The following is a 21,827-nucleotide window of genomic DNA, read 5'->3' on the forward strand; positions in this document are numbered from 1 at the left end:
TCGGACGGAAGATCTTCCTCTCTGTCTCTCCTCTCTGTATATCCGCCTTTCCAATAAAAAAAATAATAAAAATAAATCTTTAAAAAAAAGAAAAAAGTATGGGAATCACAATCAGTGGTTTAAGTAACATCTGTTGCCATAAGCTACAACCATCCTGCATGCTGAAGGGGAAATGAGCCGCTGGTGATTAGCAGACTTTTGTGTCCAGGGGCCAGAACGTTGAGATAATGTGGAAACAAAAATGCCGAGGAGCAAGTCTGTCGGCGCAGGGAGTGACAGTGGGGCGGGGTGGGGGTGTTTGGCCTTGTCCACAGGAGTTGTTGCAAATGGCAAACATGAGAAGCATCTGGCAGTCCTCTACCATAATAGGCTTCCTTTCTGTTCATTTGCAAAGAGAGCTGTATTTATTTGAAAGGCAGTTACAGAAGGAGAATTCAAGAGACAGAGTCAGATCTTCCAACTAAGATTGATTTTCCAAATAACTGTGAAGGCCAGGGCTAGGTCATGCCCAACCAGGAGGCAGGCACAGGCCTCCCACATAGGGGCAGTGATCAGCTGCTGCTTTCTAAGGAGCATTGGTAAGGAGCTGCATTAGGAGGGGAGAGCAGAGACTCCAACCAGTGCTCATATAGGCATGGCAGGTGGCAGCTTTACTCACTATGCTGCAGTGTGACCCGGGATATGGATTTTTAATTTTCTCATTCCTTGGGGCTGGGGTGGTAGTATTGGCAGCACCAGTCCACTGCCTTTGGGCTTGGCATCCCACATGCAGGCCGGTTTGTGTCTGGCTGCTCCACTTGACTTTCCTGGTTACGACCCGGGAAAGTAGCAGAGGATGGCTCAAGTGCATAGGCCCCAGCTTCCAAGTGGGAACCTGAAAAACAAAACAAAAAGCAACTCCTGGCTCGGGATGCACTCAGCTCCCGCCTTTGTGGCCATCTGGGGAGGAAACCAACGACATCTCCTCTTGTGACTCTCCTCTCTGTAACTCTGCCCTTCGAATAAGGATAAAATAAATCGTTACAAAATTTTCTTATTTCCTAATCATTCAAACACAGGAGTTGTATGCTGCTTAAACAAAGCGCCCTTTGCTTCCCTGTTTCTAAAATGATCAAGTGGTTGCCACAGAAACAAAGAACTGTGATGTAGACTTGAACTCTGGGCCGTCTTTTCCTGACAGTTTCTCAGGAGCCTGATTCCCTTGAGAAAGTGGCCCTTAGTCAAGGAGCTTCTCGGGCTCAAACCCATGGCTCCTGCAATTTCTGGAAGCTCTGGAGGGCACAGGATGAGGAGTGGAACCTAGGGCTCTTCCCTGCATTCTCCAGCCCTGCTTGGTCTTCTCCCGTGGGCCGAGCAGAATCGAGGTTGTACGTGACTAGAAAGCCGCTCTTATCGCTCTCTGGGCTGCCACAGCCCTCTCAGTCCCCGGGGCCCCCAACTCCTGGCCGCAGACCTTGCTCTGATGGGCGCCAGGGAACCTTATCTGTTGGGCACAGAGCTCGGCCGCTGCAGGCAGCGATAGCAGCCGGACTACATCTCCCAGCATGCTCCTCTGGCCGCGCGCCGCCCGTCTCGACTGTCGCTTTTCTAATCGGAAAGTTCCTTCTCCCGGCTCGGGAGCTCCAGGAGCCGACAGTGCGGCGTGAGCAGGGCTGTGGCGACATGTCCTTGCACCTGGGTCGGCTGAGCGCTGGCCCCTGCTGGCGCACGGCGTGGGGCGGCCGCGGGGAGCTGCGCGCCTGGTCACGGCGCTGCGCGGCCCGACCCATCGGCCGGTACCCTGGCACGGCTGGCACGGAGCAGAGCCGGGGGATGGGGCACGGCCCCACCGCTCGGGGCGGCCCTTGGCTGGGGACCGGACTGGCCACGGCTCTGGCAGGTTTGGCTGGGATGGCGGCTGCTGTCTTTGGGCACGTGCAGCGGGCCGAGATGGTTCCCAAGAGCTCCGGGTCGCGGAGCCTGCCTCCCGAGAAACCCGAGGAGGAAGACGACCTGGCCCGCCGCTGCAGTTGCTTCATGTCCATGCCTGTGACCGACCTGCAGGAGCTGCGACGGAGACCGAACGATATGAAGACCAAGATGGAGTTGCTAATCCTGGAGACCCAGGCTCAGGTGTGCCAGGCGCTGGCACAGGTAGATGGAGTTGCCAACTTCTCTGTGGACCGCTGGGAGAGGAAGGAAGGTGAGGAGGTCGGCCCCTAGCGGAGGAGGAATTAGGGGAAAAGCCGTGGGACTCCCGACAACCATCAGATTAGGGGTTGGGGGTTGGAGGGCCCCTTGGTTGTATGGAATGCCATGCGAGAAGACGGACCCTCAGAGGATGGTCAGCCTTGTGCATGCATTCAGGTGTGGACTCAATGCCAAGTTTGAATATGGAAGCTCAGCTCTTAGATGTGCGATCATGTTGTCTGTGTGATGGCTTGATCATGAACTTGGAGGATTCCCGACTTTTCCTACAACGCCGGCGCTGGCGGGTTTTGAGCCGTGATGCTTTATATCGATGCTAAGTGAAGCTGCATTTGGTTATCTCAGTGTTTAGCATTGTTATAATGTTTTCAAGGGAACACAGCCGAACCAGGACACAATCTCAAGTGCTGGACTGAGCTCTCTGATCCGTGCGGGTTCCTCATTTTGTGCCTGTTTGTCCATTAGTGAAATGAGCCGAAAACACTACAGTTAAGGGTAGTATGAGGATTAAGTGAAATAAGTATACGTGAACGTGCTTAGAAAATGATCTGAAGCACTTGGATAAATAGCATAAATAAACATGAGTAGCACTTGGATACATTGTCAGTCACTTGCTAGCTGTGTGATTCTGATGAGGCGTTTTGCCTCTAGACCTTGGTTTTCTTTTTTGGAATAGGCAAGGGTTGTACTAGATCCTCTAAAGTTCGTGGAGGGGCTGGTGTGGTGTGGTAGCAGGCTAGGTCATCACTTGCAAGCCCAGTGCCCGTTGGAGTCCTTGCTGCTCTGCTTCCCGTGCAGGTAGGAAGGCAGTAGGCTTTGGGTGCAGGTCACCAGTGTAGGACAGCTGGCTGGAGTGTCTGGCTTCAGCCTGGCCCGGTCTGGACCGTTTGGGGAGCAGAGCAACATATGGGAGGTCTCTCTTCCTCCCTCTTTCTCCCTCTGCCTGTCTCACCACCTCCCTCCCTCTCTGGTGTTCTGCTTTTTAAGTAAATTGATAAGCCTTTAAAAGTTCTAAGTAAAAGAAACCAAATAATGGAGCTTCGTGAAACAACGCTGTTGGGATTCAGTAAATCCGAGCGAGACTCCAAGGTGAGTGAGATGATTTTATTGTCTAGTCCAAGGGGCAACCTCTCCCCGAATGAAATAATCGTGAGGTTTTTATAGTAAGATAATCAAAAGCTACATGACTGTGAGCAAGTACATGATTGGGGCTAGCAGTGACACAAAACAGAAAGCATGCGACAGGAATTTACAACATCTGGGCTTGGGGGTCTGATTACATCACTTCAATGCAGACAGTAATAAAATAGCATTCCTCGAAGGTAGCTGTTTTCCTGCAAATCCAAAAACTCTCCAGGAAACAGGAGCTTTGCTCGTAACGGGATGCAGGTGTCTCTCCGGAGATTCCAGACTTCCAGGAGTACACTCACCTTTACAATGAACCCTTTCACAATGCCCTTGTGATGATGCTAGCAGAAGCTAATCATCTCCCAAATAATGTTTCACTTATTCAAAAGCTGCAAGTTGGAATATATTGGGGATTCTAATGTCCCAAGGAAAGGCAGACAACACAAACAAAAGCACCACTGAAACAATGGAGCTCTAAAAGTCAGTAGTTATAGAACATCTTTGCTAATATGCACCATTCCTGTATTGTAACATTAGCTTTCCCATGGGTCATAACCAGAGGATCCCATTCTCAACAGTTACCCTGGAAGGGAAAATCCTTCAATGATTTATGTTTGGATGATGGCTTTAACTCAATGATTTGAGGAGGCCCAGCAAGTATTTGCTCATTTTATTGTTACCATTAAGCTAGGCTCGTGAGAAGCTTTATTGTACACAAGGATTATAAATGCATTGATAATAGATTTAGGAAGAGCAGCACTCCTGATCGACCCACTTGCCTGCAGGGATTGTTTGCAGGTTTGGTCCACTTCTACATTCCCCTCCATTTTGTTCTTTATTATCAGGAGGCGGTGGCATCAGCTGTGTGCTTCAAGATGGGCGTGTTTTTGAAAAAGCTGGGGTGAGCATTTCTGTCGTCCATGGAAATCTTTCTGAGGAAGCAGCAAAACAAATGAGGAGCAGAGGAAAAACTCTGAAGACTAAAGATGGTAAATCAGGTCATCCCCACCGCCCTGAGTTGTCCCTGCTGACTTTTTAAGCGCAAGGCTCAGTTATAAAATAAACATATTGCTTCTGGGAAAAAATTTAAAAACCGTTTGAATGCTTATGCCAGATAATGATGTTCATATTTTGCAAAAATCTTGCAGACACAAGTTAAAAAGCAACTTTTGAAATTAAAACAATTCACAAGAGTTAATTTGTAGCCAGGCAGGTGATTGGCTATAACCCACATATTTTATTTTTCAGGCAAATTGCCATTTTGTGCAATGGGTGTGAGCTCTGTTATCCACCCGAAGAATCCTCATGCTCCCACTATCCACTTCAATTACAGATACTTTGAGATAGAAGAAGCTGATGGTAAGTATTCTCTGGGTAACAGTACCATGCAAAATGTACATTTTTTAATAAAAGTAGAAAGCGATATCATATTTAAAAGCGGGAAAGGACAGATGCAATCCTGTCTTGGCGTATCAGGAGCAGAGGAGGGCTTATTCCTTGGCAGATGCGATGGATCATACACTGGACTTGGAAAGTGAGAGGGATGTTGACTGGTCCTGACTTCTGTATATTTCTTTCCACACAGTGGCCAGTTTAGCAAGCCGGGACTTTTAACTGCACTCAGCGTTCTTGACAAATTCCTTACACATGGATAGAAACCTGAAATTGAAAGCTTGGCTTTGAGAAAATATTTTCCAAATGCCTTGCTCTGCTAGTTCCCAGTACCTAAGCAGTGAGTTTGAAACAGGGCTCCAGTTTTTGAGGATTGAGCCATTGTTGCACAGGGGTCAAAACAAAGTACAGCTGACCTTGCCTCATGGGCCTGAGTTTCAGCCTGGGTCTCATCAGAACCACAGTTTAGTAAAGTATGGAAGCTTGGGCACTAACACACTTGGATTTGTTGTTGTTGTTTGTTTGTGACCTAGCAGGGTTATTTTAGGTCTCTCGTGTGATTTTAATACACATCCAGAGCTGAGATCCACTGCCTGGTCTACTGTCATGTTTTATCACTCACTGTTCTGCATGTCGCTTTGCAGGCCAGTCCTACTCACTTTTTAGCGTCCTACCTCCTTTTTGCAACTTGTACCTGTTCTTTCCTGGTTTTTGGAGTGAAGTTCAGCTAAAGGTTTCTTGCTTGTCACTGTTTTTTCTTTGATAAGCGAGGCCAGTGAATTCAGTTAGCTATCATCGGTGGTCCTTCAGAATCTCAAAGTCCACATCAGCACCCTGTGTCTTACTTGGATAGGTAACAAGCAGTGGTGGTTTGGTGGTGGATGCGACCTCACTCCGACGTACTTGAACCAAGAGGATGCCGTCCATTTTCACAGAACTCTAAAGGAGGCTTGTGATAAGCATGGACCACATCTTTACCCCAAATTTAAAAAATGGTAAGTGAGAGTACTGAACATGTCATCTCCTCAGCAGTGTATTCCATTTCCTTCGCTGAGTTCCGGAACGGCTTCTTCAGCCTGTGCACATGGCACTGTTACTGTGTTCATCAGAAAAATAGAATCTTAGGTAATTTTAGTAGGTTTTTTTTCTTTTTTTAAACCCAGGAATGTTCAGGTATCTATGACATGTTGGGTGGCAGCATGTTTTTCTGAGACCACATAATGTAGAACATAAACCATAACGGGATCCAGGTGTGAAAATCAGAAGCACTTTCATCCCAGAGCAGGCAGTTGAAGTCTCACCCCCTCAAGCATCACGATGCTGACATTGGCTTGGGAACGTGTGAGGGCATCGGAGGGTTGGGTCTGATCAGGGCGGCGTGGCTCTGGACGAGAGTGCAATTCCAGATTCTGTTCGTCAACCCCAACAAGCACATACAGCAAGATGTCAAGTGGAGTCAGCATAAATTGTTTAGAATAGGAGTAAAAACTTCAATTGTGCTTAAAGAAAAATGTCTTTTTTTCCCCCAAGATTTATTCACTTTTTAAAAGGCAGAGTGGTGAAGTGGGAGGCATCTGCGGTTTGCTAGTTCACTCTTCTAATAAATACAATGGCAAGAACTCAGCCAGTCTGAAGCCAAGAGCCAGGAGTTGCATCATGGTCTCTCTGCTGTGGGTCAAGGGTCGACGCCTTCAGGCCATCTGCTGCTGCTTTTCCAGGCACACTGGTAGGGAACTGGATTGGAGCTAGCTCTACACTGTGGCGTACTGCAATGTAAGCCCTAACTTTAACTGCTGTGCCACGGTGCAGTCCCTCAATTTGACATTCCTGAGAGATAGAATTAAAAGATTTCTGTCATTTTTCTTTGTTTCTAGAGTTAATAATTATGGAATGTTAACATTTATATAAGAACACGGAGTTCAGCCTTAAAATCCTGAACTTATAAAGAACTCATGTTATGGCACAGCAACTTAAGCTGCTGCCTGCAGGGTCAGCATCCTGTATGAGCTCTGATTCTTATCCAGGTCTGATCTAACTTCCTTCTAATGTGCCTGGAACAAACAGTGGAAGATGGCTGAAGTCCTTGGGTCTCTGCCACCTGTCCATGAGGCTTTCATGGAATTCCAGGCCCTACAGCTTTGCCTTGGCCCAGCTCTGGTTGTTGTGGCCATTTGGAGAGTGAACCAGCAGATGAAAGATCTCTCTGCAAGTCTTTCAGACAAATAAAAATGAAACAAATGTTTAAAATATTTTCCAGGATAGATAAAACATTTGAACATTCTCCCAGGTTTTTTTTTTTTTAAATGATGTATTTGTTTTTATTTGAGAGGAAGATGTATAAAGGAGAGGCTGAGAGAGGATGGGAAGGAGAGAGCTCTTCCATTGTTCGAAGCACTCCCCAGATGGCCACAGCGGCCGGAGCTGAGCTGATCCTGGGTCAGGAGAGAATGGAATGACTCGGGAGCTTTTTCTTCCACAACCCTTTCTGCAGTCAGTGTGCCTTAGCAAGAACCTTACTGCCGAACGGAACCTTACAGATTGTTAATAGTTCCCTTCTGTGGCAAATACAGAGCTCACTGGAGAGACAGTGTTTTAACAGAAGGTTCCTGTCCTCCTCCCTCTTCTAAAGCAGCTGTGCTCCTCAGGGTAGCAACATCACTTGTTTCAAAAATGCAATATGTGAACTGGTGCTGTGGTATAGTGGATTAAGCTTCTGCCTGCAGCACCAGCATCTTGTAGGAGCACAAGTTCAAGTCCCCACTGTTCCACTTCCAATCCAGCTCCTTGCTTCTGGCCTGGAAAAGCAGTGGAAGCTGTCTTGAGTCCTTGGGCCACTGCACCCATGTAAGAGCCAGGGCAGAAGCTCCTGGCTCCTGGCTGACGACAGCCTGCCACCTTTATGTTTCTCTCTGTAACTCTTACAAATAAAAATAAGCCTTTAATGCTGGACTATTTCTTTTTACATGAAACTCCTTATATCCTGTGGTAGCCTTGTGGAAAGTGACCCGGTTGCTTGTCAGATAAAAGCCTAAGTGTTTTCTTCAGTGAATATTAACTGCGAAAAAAATCTGTCTGAGGTCCCAGTTTCGCCTTCATAGCTAGTCACAAAGACCTCCAAATTATTAGCGACGAACAGTGTCATGGACTGCCAGACTTCCTGATTTTCATGTTCTCCCCTCCTCCCCGCCCTCTGGTTCCCACTGGACCCATGTGCCAGGTGTGACGATTACTTCTTCATAGTCCACCGTGGAGAGCGGAGGGGCATCGGCGGCATCTTTTTTGATGACCTGGACTCTCCGTCCAAGGAGGAGGTGTTTCGCTTTGTGCAGAGCTGTGCCCAGGCGGTCGTGCCGTCTTACATCCCGCTGGTGAAGAAGCACTGCGATGAGTCGTTCACAGCCCAGGAGAAGCTGTGGCAGCAGCTCAGGAGAGGACGGTGAGTGACCACAGCCGGCAGCCAGGGCCGCAGCTGGAGGAAGGGGGCGGCTGCCACGGTGATCCGTGCTGTGTCGTCCGTGGTAGTTGTGCTATTACCACATTGGTTTCTTTTCAGCGCTAAAGAAAAAGTAATGAGTGGAAAGCATTGTTTAAAATAGTATTCAAAAAATAGCGAGCTCCGTGTCATGGTGTTAGGGTCTCACAGTAGGTCGGTGGGAAATCCTTGCCACATTTAGTTGACCTGATTTCTTTCAGGCTTCCCTGGTGCTTTCTATGTTTATACCAAAGTAGCGGCATCAGTTAGAGGTTGTGCTGTTTTCTATATTTCGAGCCTTACCCATTTTTCTACTCATCTTAAAGATTCACGGAAGTTACTTTAGTGGAAGTGGCAGTTTCAGAAATTATTCATGTTTAATGGAGAATCTTACAAATTGTGAAGCTCTTTATGTAACCATTGAGATAGGCATTTCACATCTGATTTTCTCAACAAAACTGTGAGATAGGTATAACCATTATTTTACAGATGCAACAACGTGTTCTCAGAAACCTGAGTCCCTTGTGTAAGACAGGCAGCTATCCTGGGTTAGAAGTAGGCTTCCTGACTTTAAAACTTGCAGTGTTTCCAACATGGAAAGGAAGTGAAGCAGTTAGAGCAGGTTCATGTGTCTCCCTGGGCTCCTCACTTCAGCCGCTCTGTGCACTGGACTTCCCAGCTCCGTAGGGTGGCCAGCCTGAAGTCGCCTTCAGCCGCTGTGTACGTGGGCATCACCTCAAATTGTCCATCCGCCAGCCCGTGTCAGTTTCTCACTGTCACTTAGTTCCTGTGTACTACAGTTCCATGGTTATAAAGTGGATTTTCTCCCATTTATGTTGATTGTCCGGCATAACAATTCTGGACAATTAACACTAAATTCAGGAATCTGTGGTTCCTATTTACATTTTGGCAAGTTTTTTTTTTTTTTTTGATAAGTTTTCATACCCATTCAATGCTTTAAGTATTGAGGAAGTGTAAGGTTCCAGGATATTTTGCAATAGTTGGGCTTTAAGACAGTATCAGTAGAATGATAATAATTGAGATTTAAAAAGTACTTATGAATTATAGAGTGATTTGTATGGGGAAATTTTTATTAGCATTTTCAGGTTTCTGAGTCTGACTTGTGCAGCATAAATTTTCATTTGTACTTGAGGAGAGATCCTTTTCTATCCCAGCATGTTAGACAGGCCCGGGGTCCGGCAGGATGGCCTAGCGGCTAAAGTCCTCACTTTGAACTCACCAAGATCCCATATGGGCACTGGTTCTAATCCCAGCAGCCCCGCTTCCCATCCAGCTCCCTGCTTGTGGCCTGGGAAAACAGTAGAGGACGGCCCAAAGCCTTGGGACCCTGCACCCGTGTGGGAGACCCAGAACAGAGTAGGGCTCCTGGCTTCAGATCATCGCAGCACTGGCCGTTGCAGCCACTCACGGAGTGAACCATTGGACGGAAGATCTTCCTCTCTGTCTCTCTTCCTCTCTGTATATCTGACTTTCCAATAAAAATAAATAAACCTTAAAAAAAAAAAAGACACAGATTTCTATGCTGGATGGGATCCGGATCTGACCCTGGCAGCTGGGGATGTCAGTCCTTGGGTAACAGATTGCTGCTAGCTCTGTTTGACTCTTGAGTTGGAAAAGTTTATACCGCATTGGGTGAGAGCTACAGATAGTGCATGGAATCCACTCTGAACCATCAGAGATGAGGGAGAGCTACAGACAGTGCATGGAATCCATTCTGAACCATCACAGATGGGGGAGAGCTGCAGACAGTGCATGGAATCCACTCTGAACCATCAGAGATGGGGAGAACTACAGACAGTGCATGGAATCCACTGTGAACCATCAGAGATGGGAGAGAGCTACAGACAGTGCATGGAGTCCACTCTGAACCATCACAGACAGTGCATGGAATCCACTCTGAACCATCAGAGATGGGGGAGCGCCTGAGAGAGGGGCACTGTCCTTCCTTGTTGCTGTGCCTTCAGCTCTCAGCTTTGTGACCATGTTGCTTGTTTGTGGGAAGAACATAACCTTGTTCTTTTAGAGTCTGTCCCAACACAGAGGACTTCTATCTCCCATTGTTTAGTGAGTAGAATAACCTTTTATTTGTGTCTTTCTAGATGGAGACAGCTCAGTGGGCTGTGAGCTGGCGTTTTCTGTGCCAGTTCCAACTGGGGAGTGGGGAATGGCAGGAGAAGGCCCCTGTTACATATTCATGGGTTCATCTCAAACAGTTTAACGTTGTTGCTGTGTTTATGTCAGGTATGTCGAGTTTAACCTGCTGTATGATCGGGGCACAAAGTTTGGCCTCTTCACTCCAGGCTCCAGGATTGAAAGCATCTTGATGTCGCTACCCCTCACTGCCCGGTAAGGACATGGCTTATCCTAGAGAACCCACCCCAATCCCTCAGCTCTCAAGGGGGATGAAAGTTAACCCTGAAAATGTCTCCACTGAGGCTTAGTTGGTTGCAACTTTGCTGATTTTACAAGAAAATCACAGTCAGGTACTTACAGCCACACAGATTGGAGTCGTCAAAGGGTGCTAGGCTGGTGTAGGCCATAACTGTAAGAACAGGCATTGGAGAGGAGCAGGGATGGAGGCTGCATCATGGGGATGCACCTCCCCTACCTGATTCTCTGCTTGGGAGAGTGAGGTATAAGCGTTAAAGCTACCAAAGTCCACCTGTGTGTCTCCTGAATCCTGTCCCTCAGGGGACCCTGGTTGATATTGCAAGTGTATTTTGACTCTAGGATGTTAATATCAGCCAAAATATGTGCCAGGATTGTTAAATGACTTTATTTACTAAGCAGTACATGCTTTTACAAAGTCTAACTGATGTTAGGCACATTAGGTACAGTCAAGACAAAGAGATGTAAGACTTTTTCTTTTTTTTTTTTTTTAAATTAGGATGTTATTTATCTGTTTTACTTATTTGAAGAATTATTATTTTGCTTCTGTTTTGGACATGCATAGATGGGAGTACATGCATTCGCCCTCTGAGAATTCCAAAGAAGCGGAAATCCTGGAAGTCCTGCGCCATCCAAGGGACTGGGTGCACTGATGCGGGCGGCGCGGCGGACAGGCCCGGAACAGCTGCGTGTCTCTGCGCCGCTCTGGCCTGCACTGTTGCCACCGTGTGGCACTTGGTAGGTGCTAGAATATGCTGTGTACTGTCAGTGATGGGTGGCTAGGTGGCAGGTTGTCAGATGGGTGATTACTTAAAAACTTATTGTAATTTTAGAATCATTTTATGTGACTGGTTTACAGAATTTGACATGGAGTTTTCAGAGTCAAGTGAAAAGAACATAAATATTATATATGCCAGGAAGCTGCTCCTCTGATGTTTCTTATATATTTTTTTAAAGTTTCCGTTTCTGCCACAAAAGTCACTGATGTTGGATGCATCTTATTTTCATTAATTTTGTGAAGTTGAGCCTTTTAAGTAATTTTAGGAACATAAGTTGAAGGTGAAAGTTTTACTTGGTCATGACAGAAGTCTCTTTGATATAATCTTTATGTATTTTTCACCAGAATCCATAGTAAAATAAATATTCATTTTTATAATGATTGATATTTAGCATACTTGAAATTTTCTTAATCTCTGCATATGTCACACTTGAGTGACCTATAGTTCTGACTATAAAGTGACATTAGTGTTCTTTAAACAAGGGATGTCTGAGTTGTAATTTTGATTTTTATGGAACCATAATTTATTAATGTTTGGATCTCTGCTCTTTCAAAAATAAAAGCTTATATCCCTGGATCCTCATACTTAGACATGCTATTTCAGATATTTCAACGTGAAAGTTTAGACTAACAACAGTCCTAGACTATTATGGTTGTATGCAATGTTTCCCATTTGGAAAGTGAAATGGGTTATATTTTCTTTCTGTAATTAAAGCAGATGTAACTAATATAAGAAACACATAGGCATTTTATGCAAATATTTCTTTGTACAACTAATTAAGATCATCGTCCTTTTCAAATGAGATATTCACAACTTTATTCATAAGAGGGAATCACAGCAAAATTCTTAATGTGCAACTTCTTGTTTGTGATATGGTATTATTTGTGTCAATGTATTGAAGATTATAATAGTTTTTACACATATTAATAAACAATGTCCTGGAATACATTGATTATATGTGATTGTGACTTTTAGGGGTAGGAAATGTGTACATTTTTCCAACTATTTTACAATAGATTTAATAAACTTTATTATGAAAGAAAATAAGAAATTTTTGTATTCTTCAGTATGCCATAATAATTGCTATAGAAAACCACAAATATTTTCTAGTATAAAAGGCATATATGGGGCCCGGCGAGATAGCCTAGTGGCTGAAGTCCTTACCTTGAACACATCAGGATCCCATATGGCCACTGGTTCTAATCCTGGCAGTTCTGCTTCCCATCCAGCTCCCTGCTTGTGGCCTGGGAAAACAGTAGAGGACGGCCCAAAGCCTTGGGACCCTGCACCCATGTGGGAGACCCAGAAGAGCTCCTGGCTCCTGGCTTCAGATCGGCTCAGCTCCAGCTGCTGCAGTCTCTTGGGGAGTGAACCATTGATGGAAGATCTTCCTCTCTGTCTCTCCTTTTCTCTGTATATCTGACTTTAAGAAAAAAAAAGGCATAGTTGCTCATTACTAAATATTTTACCCCAGAGAAATGTATTCGTGGAAAAGCTTTGTTTATTTTTTAAAGCTTTCTCCATTTGAAAGATAGAGTGACAGTGAGGGATAAGTAGGGAGAGAGAGATCTTACGTGTGCTAGTTCACTTCCAAAATTGCCGCAACAGCTGGAACTGGAGCAAGCACGAGCCAGTGTCCAAGAACTCCATCCATGTGTCTCATGTGGATAACGGGGACCCAGGCTCGTGAGCCCCGTTATCTACGGCTTCCCAGATGCATTATCCCAAAGCTGCAGTGGAAACCTGGAGTAGCCAAGCCTTGAACCAGCGCCCTGAGATGGGATGAGGAGAAGTGGCAGCTTAGGCTGCTGTAGCACAATGCTTGCCCTAGCTTGATTCTTGGGTAATATAATTACCAAACAACCCTGGTGATCATCAACAGGTCAATGTGATACATACACATAGGAAAATGCTGCTCAGGGGGCACGGCACAGTGGCCTAGTGGCTAATGTCCTTGCTTTGCATGCTCCAGGATCCCGTATGGGCACCAGTTCTAATCCTGGCAGCCCTGTGTCCTATCCAGCTCCCTGCTTGTGGCCTGGGAAAGCAGTTGAGGATGGCCCGAAGCCTTGCATTCGCATGGGAGTTCTGAATAAAGCTCCAGGCTCCTGGCTTCAGATCGGTGCAGCGCCGGCCATTGTGGTCACTTGGAGTTGCTGTCTCTCTTCCTCTGTATATCTGACTTTGCAATAAAAATAAATAAATCTTAAATTCTACTCAGTAATGAAAAGGAGTAAGTACTAATCAATGCAAAAACATGGGTGAACATCAAAAACATAATGCCAAAGGAAAAACTTACTGTTGATAACATTGTGTGGAAACCTAAACAAGTCAAAACGTAATGACAGTAAGCAGGCAAGGGCTGGGGAGTTGATTATGAAAGGAACAAGAAAGAATATTCTGAGGTGATAGAAATTCCTTTATCTTTTTGTTCTTAAAGATTATTTTTATTGAAAGGCAGATTTATAGAGAGAAAGATCCATCTGCTGATTCACTTCCCAGATGGACACAACAGGTGGAGTTGAACTGATCTGAAGCCAGGAGCTTCTTCCATGTCTCCCATGTGAGTGCAGGGTCCCAAGGCATTGGGCCGTCCTCTACTGCTTTCCCAGGCCACAAGCAGGGAGCTGGATGGGAAGTGGGGCAGCTGGGACAGAAACTAGCGTCCGTAGGAGATCCTGGCTCATGAGAGGATTTAGCCACTAGGCTATCACACCGGGCCTCGATTTATCTACCTTTATTGCAGTGATTACTGCATACATAAACATTTCTAAAAATTCATTACACTTGATATTTAAAATTACAAAACTTTATTGATGAATAATATTTCAGCGAAGCTGATGCTGGGCAAAACATAAGCATAGAGAAACAAATGTTCAAATAATTACTAAAGTACTAAAAACAAAAAAGCTGGTCATCTTTTGTATGGATCTGCTAGTCCATTTAGTTATATTTAAGAGTATTGGTGGCTGGATACTGGACTAAGGTAAAATTTCAACATTTTCTGTGCCATTTCATGACCTTAATTAATCATGCATTTAATGTGCATGAAGTTGTGTCTGGAAAAATAAATTGCACTATTGAAAAATCACTACTGGTTTTTAAGCTGAATTCTCTTTGAAATTCTTATTGACATCTATCCTTAGTCTACTAGACCAGGTATCTTCAAACGGGCTGAACAGCTAATTCCTGTGGTACTACACACGCCTGAGAGTGAGCAGAAGTATGGTTGGGTGGAAAGACGTAAATGTTCTGTAGCAAACTTCTCATTGTGCCTTTCTGACCACTCTTAAATCCACTGTCCTAATTAGTCCGATTTGTTTCTGTAACAAAACAGGTGAGTCCATGCTGCTTTTTTTTTTTTAAATCTATAAAGAAGTTTATTTTGAGTGCAGAAAGCCCTATCAGTTTGGCCCTTGTAAGCTGCATCACAATATGGTAGAGAAGCACGAAGGAACCTGGACACATACAGAACAGGCTGTGCGTATGGATGATGTGGCTTGGTAATAATGTGCTCTTTTTTGACAACTCACTCTGTATGTGCAGCGTTCATCGTTCATCACATGCAAAAGCAGTGACCACAATGTCCTAATTACTTCCCCCCAGGCTCCACCTCTTAAAGGTGTCACCACCTTATAGCTGCAGGTTGAAGAACTGGTTCCATCATATGAACCTTTGAGAAAGAGAGAGAGAAAGAACATTCAAGCCACAGCACCCACCTAGTCAGCTAGCATTTGACATGAATACCTCTTGTATTTGAAAGTCCAATAGTCTGTTCCTTTGGATATGATCTTGTCATGGGTTACAATTCATCAAGACGGGAATCATCTGCAGGTGTTTTACTTGCAAATTTGTGCTTTGCTTTGGGCAAGTCAAGCCCTATGGTCATCTAAGCTGAGACTGCAGTGCCTACGAGTGTGTTCAAACACATATTCTAGCCAGCAAGACAGAAACAGCCTGGTTCTCTTCTGACCTTTTCATGGGTTAAGTAGTAGCCTTGCCTTCACATTCCACTGGGTAGTTATTAAGGCCATTCCAGGTTCAAGGAGTAGCAAGTAATGTCTGAATTCTAAGCGGAAGGGATGTCTAGGAATTTGTGATCCTCTTCAATACCTCCACACTCAAAATCACAGAGTAGATCTGTCCCTTCAGTCCTGTCATATTTCCTTCCCACTACCGTTATTTGGTCTCACTTTCTCTCTAGCCTGAGTTTTTCAGTACCTCCCTTGGTTCTGACCATCCTGACCTCCATCCCCTCACTTCAGAAATAGTTCCCCCAAATCCCACTGTCATTATCCTGGTGACGCATTTAAAGGCATTTGAAGTCCTGTCACCTACAGAAAAGATTCTAATGTTGGTCTGACACTCAAAGCAATCTACCCTTTGACTCCTGTCTCTCTACTCCAATCTACATCTCTTCCATGTACTTCAGACTCAAATGCCCTCCACACACCATTTTTCCAAACATGCCCTGAATTCTATCCCTTTTGCCTTATGTTCAGGTGGCGGCCATCTCTGCTTGGACTCTCCTGTCCCCTTGCTCATCTTTCCATGCACAGTTCATAGCCTTTCCAAGAAGCCTTCCTTGTGTCAATCTTCTATCCCTTCAGCACCTTTTAAACTTGTTACCACAATCTACGTTCATACAGTTATCCAATGTACACTCTGCTTATCACAAAACATGTATGATGTCTTTTATAAATAAGTACTTCCTTATAGATTAGTGCACTTAAGTTGGTGAAGCTTTTCTGTCCACAAATGGCTTCCCCAAATTCTCTTGTGTCAATACCTGAAACCCCAAGAAATGGGTTGTGCAACATGTATCTTCACAGACCTGTTTGTATGGGTAGTTTTATTTGTATGCACTGGCATATACCAGCAGAGCAAGATGAGCTGCATTCCATCCTTCATTCAACATAGTCAGCTTCATCCAGAAGTTTAGTTCATTCAATCAGTACTTTAAAGAACCAGTCACCTATTAATTTCCTTTCACATTTCAAACTGGACATGAAATATGACATCAATTTAACTGATCAAAGTTTCAATCAGTTGACATATCAGGGTACTTTGAAAATTTCATGGAAAATAGCATTAAAATATAAATCATATTGTTACAAAATAGTTTGAGATCTATAGATTATGAAAGATTTCCAAAAAGTTTCTGGATGGTATATATATTATGGAAAAACAAAACTTTGTGGGGCCAACACAGCATTGTAACGGGCTAATCCTCATCCTGTGGAATCAGCATCCTGTACAAGTGCTAGTTCACATCCTGGCTGCTCTACTTCTGATCCAGCTCCCTCCTAATGCACCCAAGCAGCAGAAGGTGGCCCAAGTGCTTGGGCTCCTACATGCACATAGGAGACCTGGAAGAAACTCCTAGCTCCTCACTTCAGATGGGCTCAGTTCAGACCATTGCAGCTGTTTGGAGTATAAATTAACAGATGGAAGATATCTATTTCTCTTGCTGTAACTCTGCCTTCGAAATAAACAAATAAATCTTCAATAAAATAAAGTGAAAGTTAAGGAAATGCAAAGTAACCAGTTTAATATTGCTCATGTGCTCACGTAACAAAGTATCACATTGTACCCCACAGAAATGTATAATAAATAATTCAGTAGATATTCCAGGGAGCATTGTTATTAGTATATACCTTAACACAAATGAATGAATTAAATTCTGTTGACTTGTTATTCTTTAATGCTTTTGTTCTTTCTGCTCAATAGGAGGGCAGTGGTCAAAAATAATGTATTCCTAAATAACCAAACAAGGACCTGTTTCTCATCTGTATGTCCCCTTCCTATTCCTCTGCTCCACTTTTTGTAATGTCCAGTAACTAAAAAACAAAACAACAACAACAAAAAACTTTTCTCAGCTGTTGCCATGGTGTGTGGAACAGAGACAAGCAATCCCTGTGTGTTCCTAACCAAAGAAACTTTGAGCATAATAAAATGGCTGATATTATATGTCTTTAGATTTTGTTAAGCAGAAATAGATAACTGGAATGGGTTAGATGGTATTAACCAAAGCCAGAGAGCTTTTTTTTATGAGCTTGAAATCCATGTACGGCCTCTGCACTGTAGTGTATAAATGTGCCTAGAGATAATGAGAGAATTCTGGTCTAGAAATATAAATTTACTCCATATTTGTGTAAAGACCATAATTGAAAAAAATTGAAGATGGTGAGTTACTTTGGAACTGCAAGCAGTGTAAAAGGATACAGACTGAATGGGAGGTGGAGAAAGGAGCGTGTTACAAGGTAGTACAGGAGAAGCCACTATCCCAACACCTGGAATAGGGGAAAGGAAATCAGAACGGAAAATATAACATGTTAACACATGGCCTATGTTGATCTTTGATGAATTGGAAGTTAAATTTGAATATTTAAGATCAATGGTCAATATCATCTCAGTCATTAAAATTTAGAAAATAAAATTGTTTCCATTAACTTGTCAGTGTCTCCAATTTCTCACTGTGCTTAAATATGAAAGTCTTAGATTAACCAGTAGGCGGAGCAAGTTACCTCAAGCAAATCCAGGAGTTGGTTTAATCTGCTCTACGACTAAGCTGTCTTTAACTATGCAATGACTGAGAAGTCACTGCATACTTAACAATGCCAATGATTATGCAGTTTAAATCTTGTCAAATGGCTCCACTCTGGTGCATTTCCCACTTTATTACTGGAAGATGCTGGCAACTGGTAATACCTAAAATTCCATTAAGATTGAATGTTTAAGGTAGAATTGGCAGACCCTGAGCTGTGAGTTGTCTGAGCTCATGGGGAAATGCATGCCTTGTTTTGAGAGAGCAATATTCATTTGACAGGAAAAGGAGAATTGAGGTTGAGAGGGATAGCTTAATTGTGATAACCTTGAAGATGACTCATGTAAATTGGTGTCTCTCCCAGGGTGTGTGTGATGGCTATCTCTAGCTCTCTAACTATGCACCTATCTTATCCACTAGCAATTCAAAGTAGCCTTCCTAGCATCCTGTCAAAAAGGCTCAATGGGACTAAAAAGCAACAGCCAACAGCTTTATACAAATTCCTGGGAAATGTGTCAAATATGTATGGATTTTGAAATTTTTTCACTGAATCAAGCTTGCCTTTTAATTTCACTTGCTCTTTCAAGTGCCCTTATATGTAAGAAATGCACTTACGACAAAATGTTTCAGAATGCCAAATTTGACAACTATACGGCCAAGTACAACTTCCAACTTGCAGAACGGTAATCCTTAAACCAACCACCATGGAATTCATAAGTGTGTAATATAGGGAGAAGGGCGCTTAAAATGTGGACACAAACTTATGAATATCAGCAGACCAAAATAGACAGCGCTATTTACAAAGGAGAAAATGCATTATAATGTGGAAGTAGACTGAAGCACTTTTGGGATAAATGTTTGAACGTCTCAGCTCCTGAAGGGTCAACACAGAAAATACACATAGAGATGGAGAAGCTGTAGACTTGCATGACCAGCATCGCCAGCCTGCAGACATTTTGCTTTGCAAACTGAAAATATGGACAGCTCTTCCACACAAGGGAGAAAATGACCATATTTTAAATCACAAAAAATTCGCAAGAAAAAATAGAAATTACATTGACATGTGTTTTGATTTTCATTTCGTCCAAATAATTTTTCTCTTATCAAGTTTTTCACAGACTCATAGGTCACACAGTAATATCGTTTGCCCCAAGAGGCTTTTGTGTTTTCTTTTTCATTTCTTCATTGATACATTGGCAATTCAGTAGCATGTTGTTTAACTCCATGGTGCTGTAAATCTTTTCTTTTAACTCTATTCCTGCTGTTGAATTTGTTGCATGGCTTCTCATTTGTGGGAAAGTAGTGACAGCGTAATGGAGAATGTCCTATCCAGATGTGAAGATTCAATGCAGTATGCATCTCTACTTCCAAATCAAAGACTGACTCACAATAAAACTTTTGGATAGATCTTGACAATAGGATGCTGGACTATCTGGCATTGTCTGTGCCAGTAATGCCAGTACCCACTTAAATAACAGAATGATGGATTTATGACTGCTTATGAAGGACTATGCTATTATAATAATATGAGGAAAATCAGACAGGCTGTGAGAATTTGGGGAGGGATTAGAGAAATCCCAGACCCTATGCAACTGTAATATTAAATTTAAAAAATAATAATGTATTTTTAAAAAAACTGTATTAACAATATGCTCTAATCTTTTTTTTAAAAAAAAGATTTATTTTATTTTTATTGGAAAGGCGGATGTACAGAGAGGAGAGACAGAGAGGAAGATCTTCCGTCTGATGATTCACTCCCCAAGTGAGCACAACGGCCCATGCTATGCCGATCCAAAGCCAGGAGCCTCTTCTGGGTCTCCTGCGCGGGTGCAGGGTCCCAAATCCCTGGGCAGTCCTCGACTGCTTTCCCGGGCCATAGGCAGGGAGCTGGATGGGAAGCGGGGCTGCCGGGATTAGAACCGGCGCCCATATGGGATCCCGGGGCGTGCAAGGCGAGGACCTTAACCACTGTGCCACCGTGCCGGGCCCAATATGCTCTAATCTTAAAAATAAAAAATTAACCTGGGCCTGGTGCCTTGGCCTAGCAGCCGAAGTCCTCGCCTTGAATGTGCCGGGATCCCCTATGGGCACTGGTTCTAATCCCGGCAGCTCCACTTCCCATCCAGCTCCCTGCTTGTGGCCTGGGAAAACAAAGCCTTGGGATCCTGCACCTGTGTGGGAAACCTGGAGGAAATTCCTGGCTCCAGGTCGGCACAGCACCGGCCATTGCAGCCACTTGGGGAGTGAATCATTGGATGGAAGATCTTCCTCTCTGTCTCTCCTCCTCTCTGTATATCTGACTTTGTAATGAAAATAAATAAATCTTTTAAAAAATAATAAAAATTAACCAACAAACCTCAAACTAAAAATCTCCTACATCTTATTAAAATAATTTTAAATGATTTTTAAAGAGATTTATTTGCTTCTATTTGAAAGTAAGATGTACTGAGAGAGAAAGGGAGACAGAAACATCTTGCATCTATTGGTTCATTCCCCCCAAATGACCACAGTGGCTGGAGCTGAGCCAATTGGAAGCCAAGAGCCTGGAGCTTCCTCTGGTTTCTCGTGTGCGTTAGGATCTTTTCCGGGACCAGGCCCTGAGCAGGCCAAGGCTGTCTCAAATTTTGGACTAGGGTTAGTCACTGGGAGTTTCTCATATTCAGGTCAACCAGTGAAATCAGGGTGGATCATTGGAAGACCACACTCTAATAACCCTTCAAAACACGTTCCAGAGTCAAGGCAAATGGAAGGACTATGTTAAAGGAAGGTTTCTATGGAGACCTTAATGAGGAGGAAACTTAATTATTAGGATAATAAAGTCCCTTTACTTTCCTATAACAATAATTAAATATATAGCTATGAACTTGCAGTCATAAGACCTCTGCGAGTCCAAAAAGCAAAACTGTAAATCAGCCTGAAAATGTAAGAATGCTCCTATAACCAAGACCTGATATACATGACAGTTGTCTAACAATCTTCATGCAATCTGTGATGATGAACAGTACCTGTGTGAGCTAAGCCTGTCAGTGATCAGAGAAGAAGGAGGCTTTGGGGGATGATTGGGACCCCTGTCCTCTATCAGCCTCAAGTCCCCTGTCTCCCTTTGACTGGATTCTGTTGTTAGATCTCACTCCTTCAGCACCTGTCTCTCAAATTCCAGAATTGCAGGCTTTGTAACAGTGAACCATAGCACACAGTGTAAACCAAGGCATGCAGGGGCCCAAGGACTTGGACCATCTTATGCTGCTTTCCAGGCGTAACAGCAGGGAGCTGAACTGGAAGTAATGGGGCCTCAGACTAGCACCCATATGGGATGCTGATGATATACAGAGGCCTAACCTACTAAAGCTTAGTACTTAATGCACTAAGCCACATTGCCAACCCATGAACTTTTTAAGACATTTTTGTTTATTTATTTGTTTAGAGATGAGTGGAGAGACACACACACACACACACACACACACACACACAGAGAGAGAGAGAGAGAGAGAGAGAGAGAGAGCATGAGAGAGCACTTATTTCTCTTGGTTCACTCTCCAGTTACCTGAAACAGCCTGAGCTGCGTTAGTCCCAAACTGGGAGCCAGGAACCCAATCTAAGTTCTCCCATGCAGGTGGCAGGAGGTCAACCACTCAAGCCATAACCAGGGTATGTATCAGCAGAAATTTGAAATTAGGAGTAGAGAAGTGACTTGAACCCTGAAACACTTTTCTTTCTTGGTTCAGTTTTAGGCCAAAGAGAAAATATAAATCAAAATTGCTCAAAATCCAGGAAATAATGACAATATAAAATGTGCCTACTAGAACCTGCAATACATAGCTAACATAAGGTTTTACTGAAGCTTTGAACATTTATATTGATAAGTAATAAAGACAAATAGTTCTTAATTCAAATTAGGAAAGACATAACACAA

General features: G+C 43.7%; 1 protein-coding gene across 4 annotated transcripts; it reads left to right on the forward strand.

Moving 5' to 3' along the window:
- The first annotated feature begins 959 nt into the window (after nucleotides 1-959).
- On the forward strand, nucleotides 960-21,528 carry CPOX (coproporphyrinogen oxidase). 4 transcript variants are annotated; one of them, XR_005883918.1, is made up of 8 exons: nucleotides 960-2,182; nucleotides 4,161-4,304; nucleotides 4,564-4,674; nucleotides 5,561-5,702; nucleotides 7,925-8,143; nucleotides 10,442-10,546; nucleotides 11,154-11,326; nucleotides 21,455-21,528. XR_005883918.1 is itself a non-coding variant. In XM_040980595.1 (7 exons), exons 1-7 carry the CDS (start codon nucleotides 1,663-1,665, stop codon nucleotides 11,239-11,241), a joined length of 1,329 nt encoding a protein of 442 aa, XP_040836529.1. In that variant the 5' UTR covers nucleotides 960-1,662; the 3' UTR covers nucleotides 11,242-12,409. The 4 variants fall into 4 exon arrangements, 2 of the variants coding, with proteins under 2 accessions (XP_040836529.1, XP_040836530.1); XR_005883917.1 differs by lacking the exon at nucleotides 21,455-21,528 and adding an exon at nucleotides 12,597-12,629; XM_040980595.1 differs by lacking the exon at nucleotides 21,455-21,528 and having other exon boundaries at nucleotides 11,154-12,409.
- Nucleotides 21,529-21,827: the final 299 nt, after the last annotated feature.

This window comes from Ochotona curzoniae, unplaced genomic scaffold (genome assembly GCF_017591425.1).
Source record: "Ochotona curzoniae isolate NIBS_2020 unplaced genomic scaffold, NIBS_Ocur_1.0 contig_3498, whole genome shotgun sequence".
Taxonomy (NCBI): Eukaryota; Metazoa; Chordata; class Mammalia; order Lagomorpha; family Ochotonidae; genus Ochotona; species Ochotona curzoniae.

Excerpts from the sequence above, each read along its gene's own strand:
- CPOX (XM_040980595.1), top strand. The coding sequence starts at position 1,663 with ATGTCCTTGCACCTGGGTCGGCTGAGCGCTGGCCCCTGCTGGCGCACG. Across the intron at positions 8,144-10,441 it reads CAGCAGCTCAGGAGAGGACG|GTATGTCGAGTTTAACCTGC; the intron begins GTGAGTGACCAC and ends TGTTTATGTCAG. Across the intron at positions 10,547-11,153 it reads TCGCTACCCCTCACTGCCCG|ATGGGAGTACATGCATTCGC; the intron begins GTAAGGACATGG and ends GGACATGCATAG.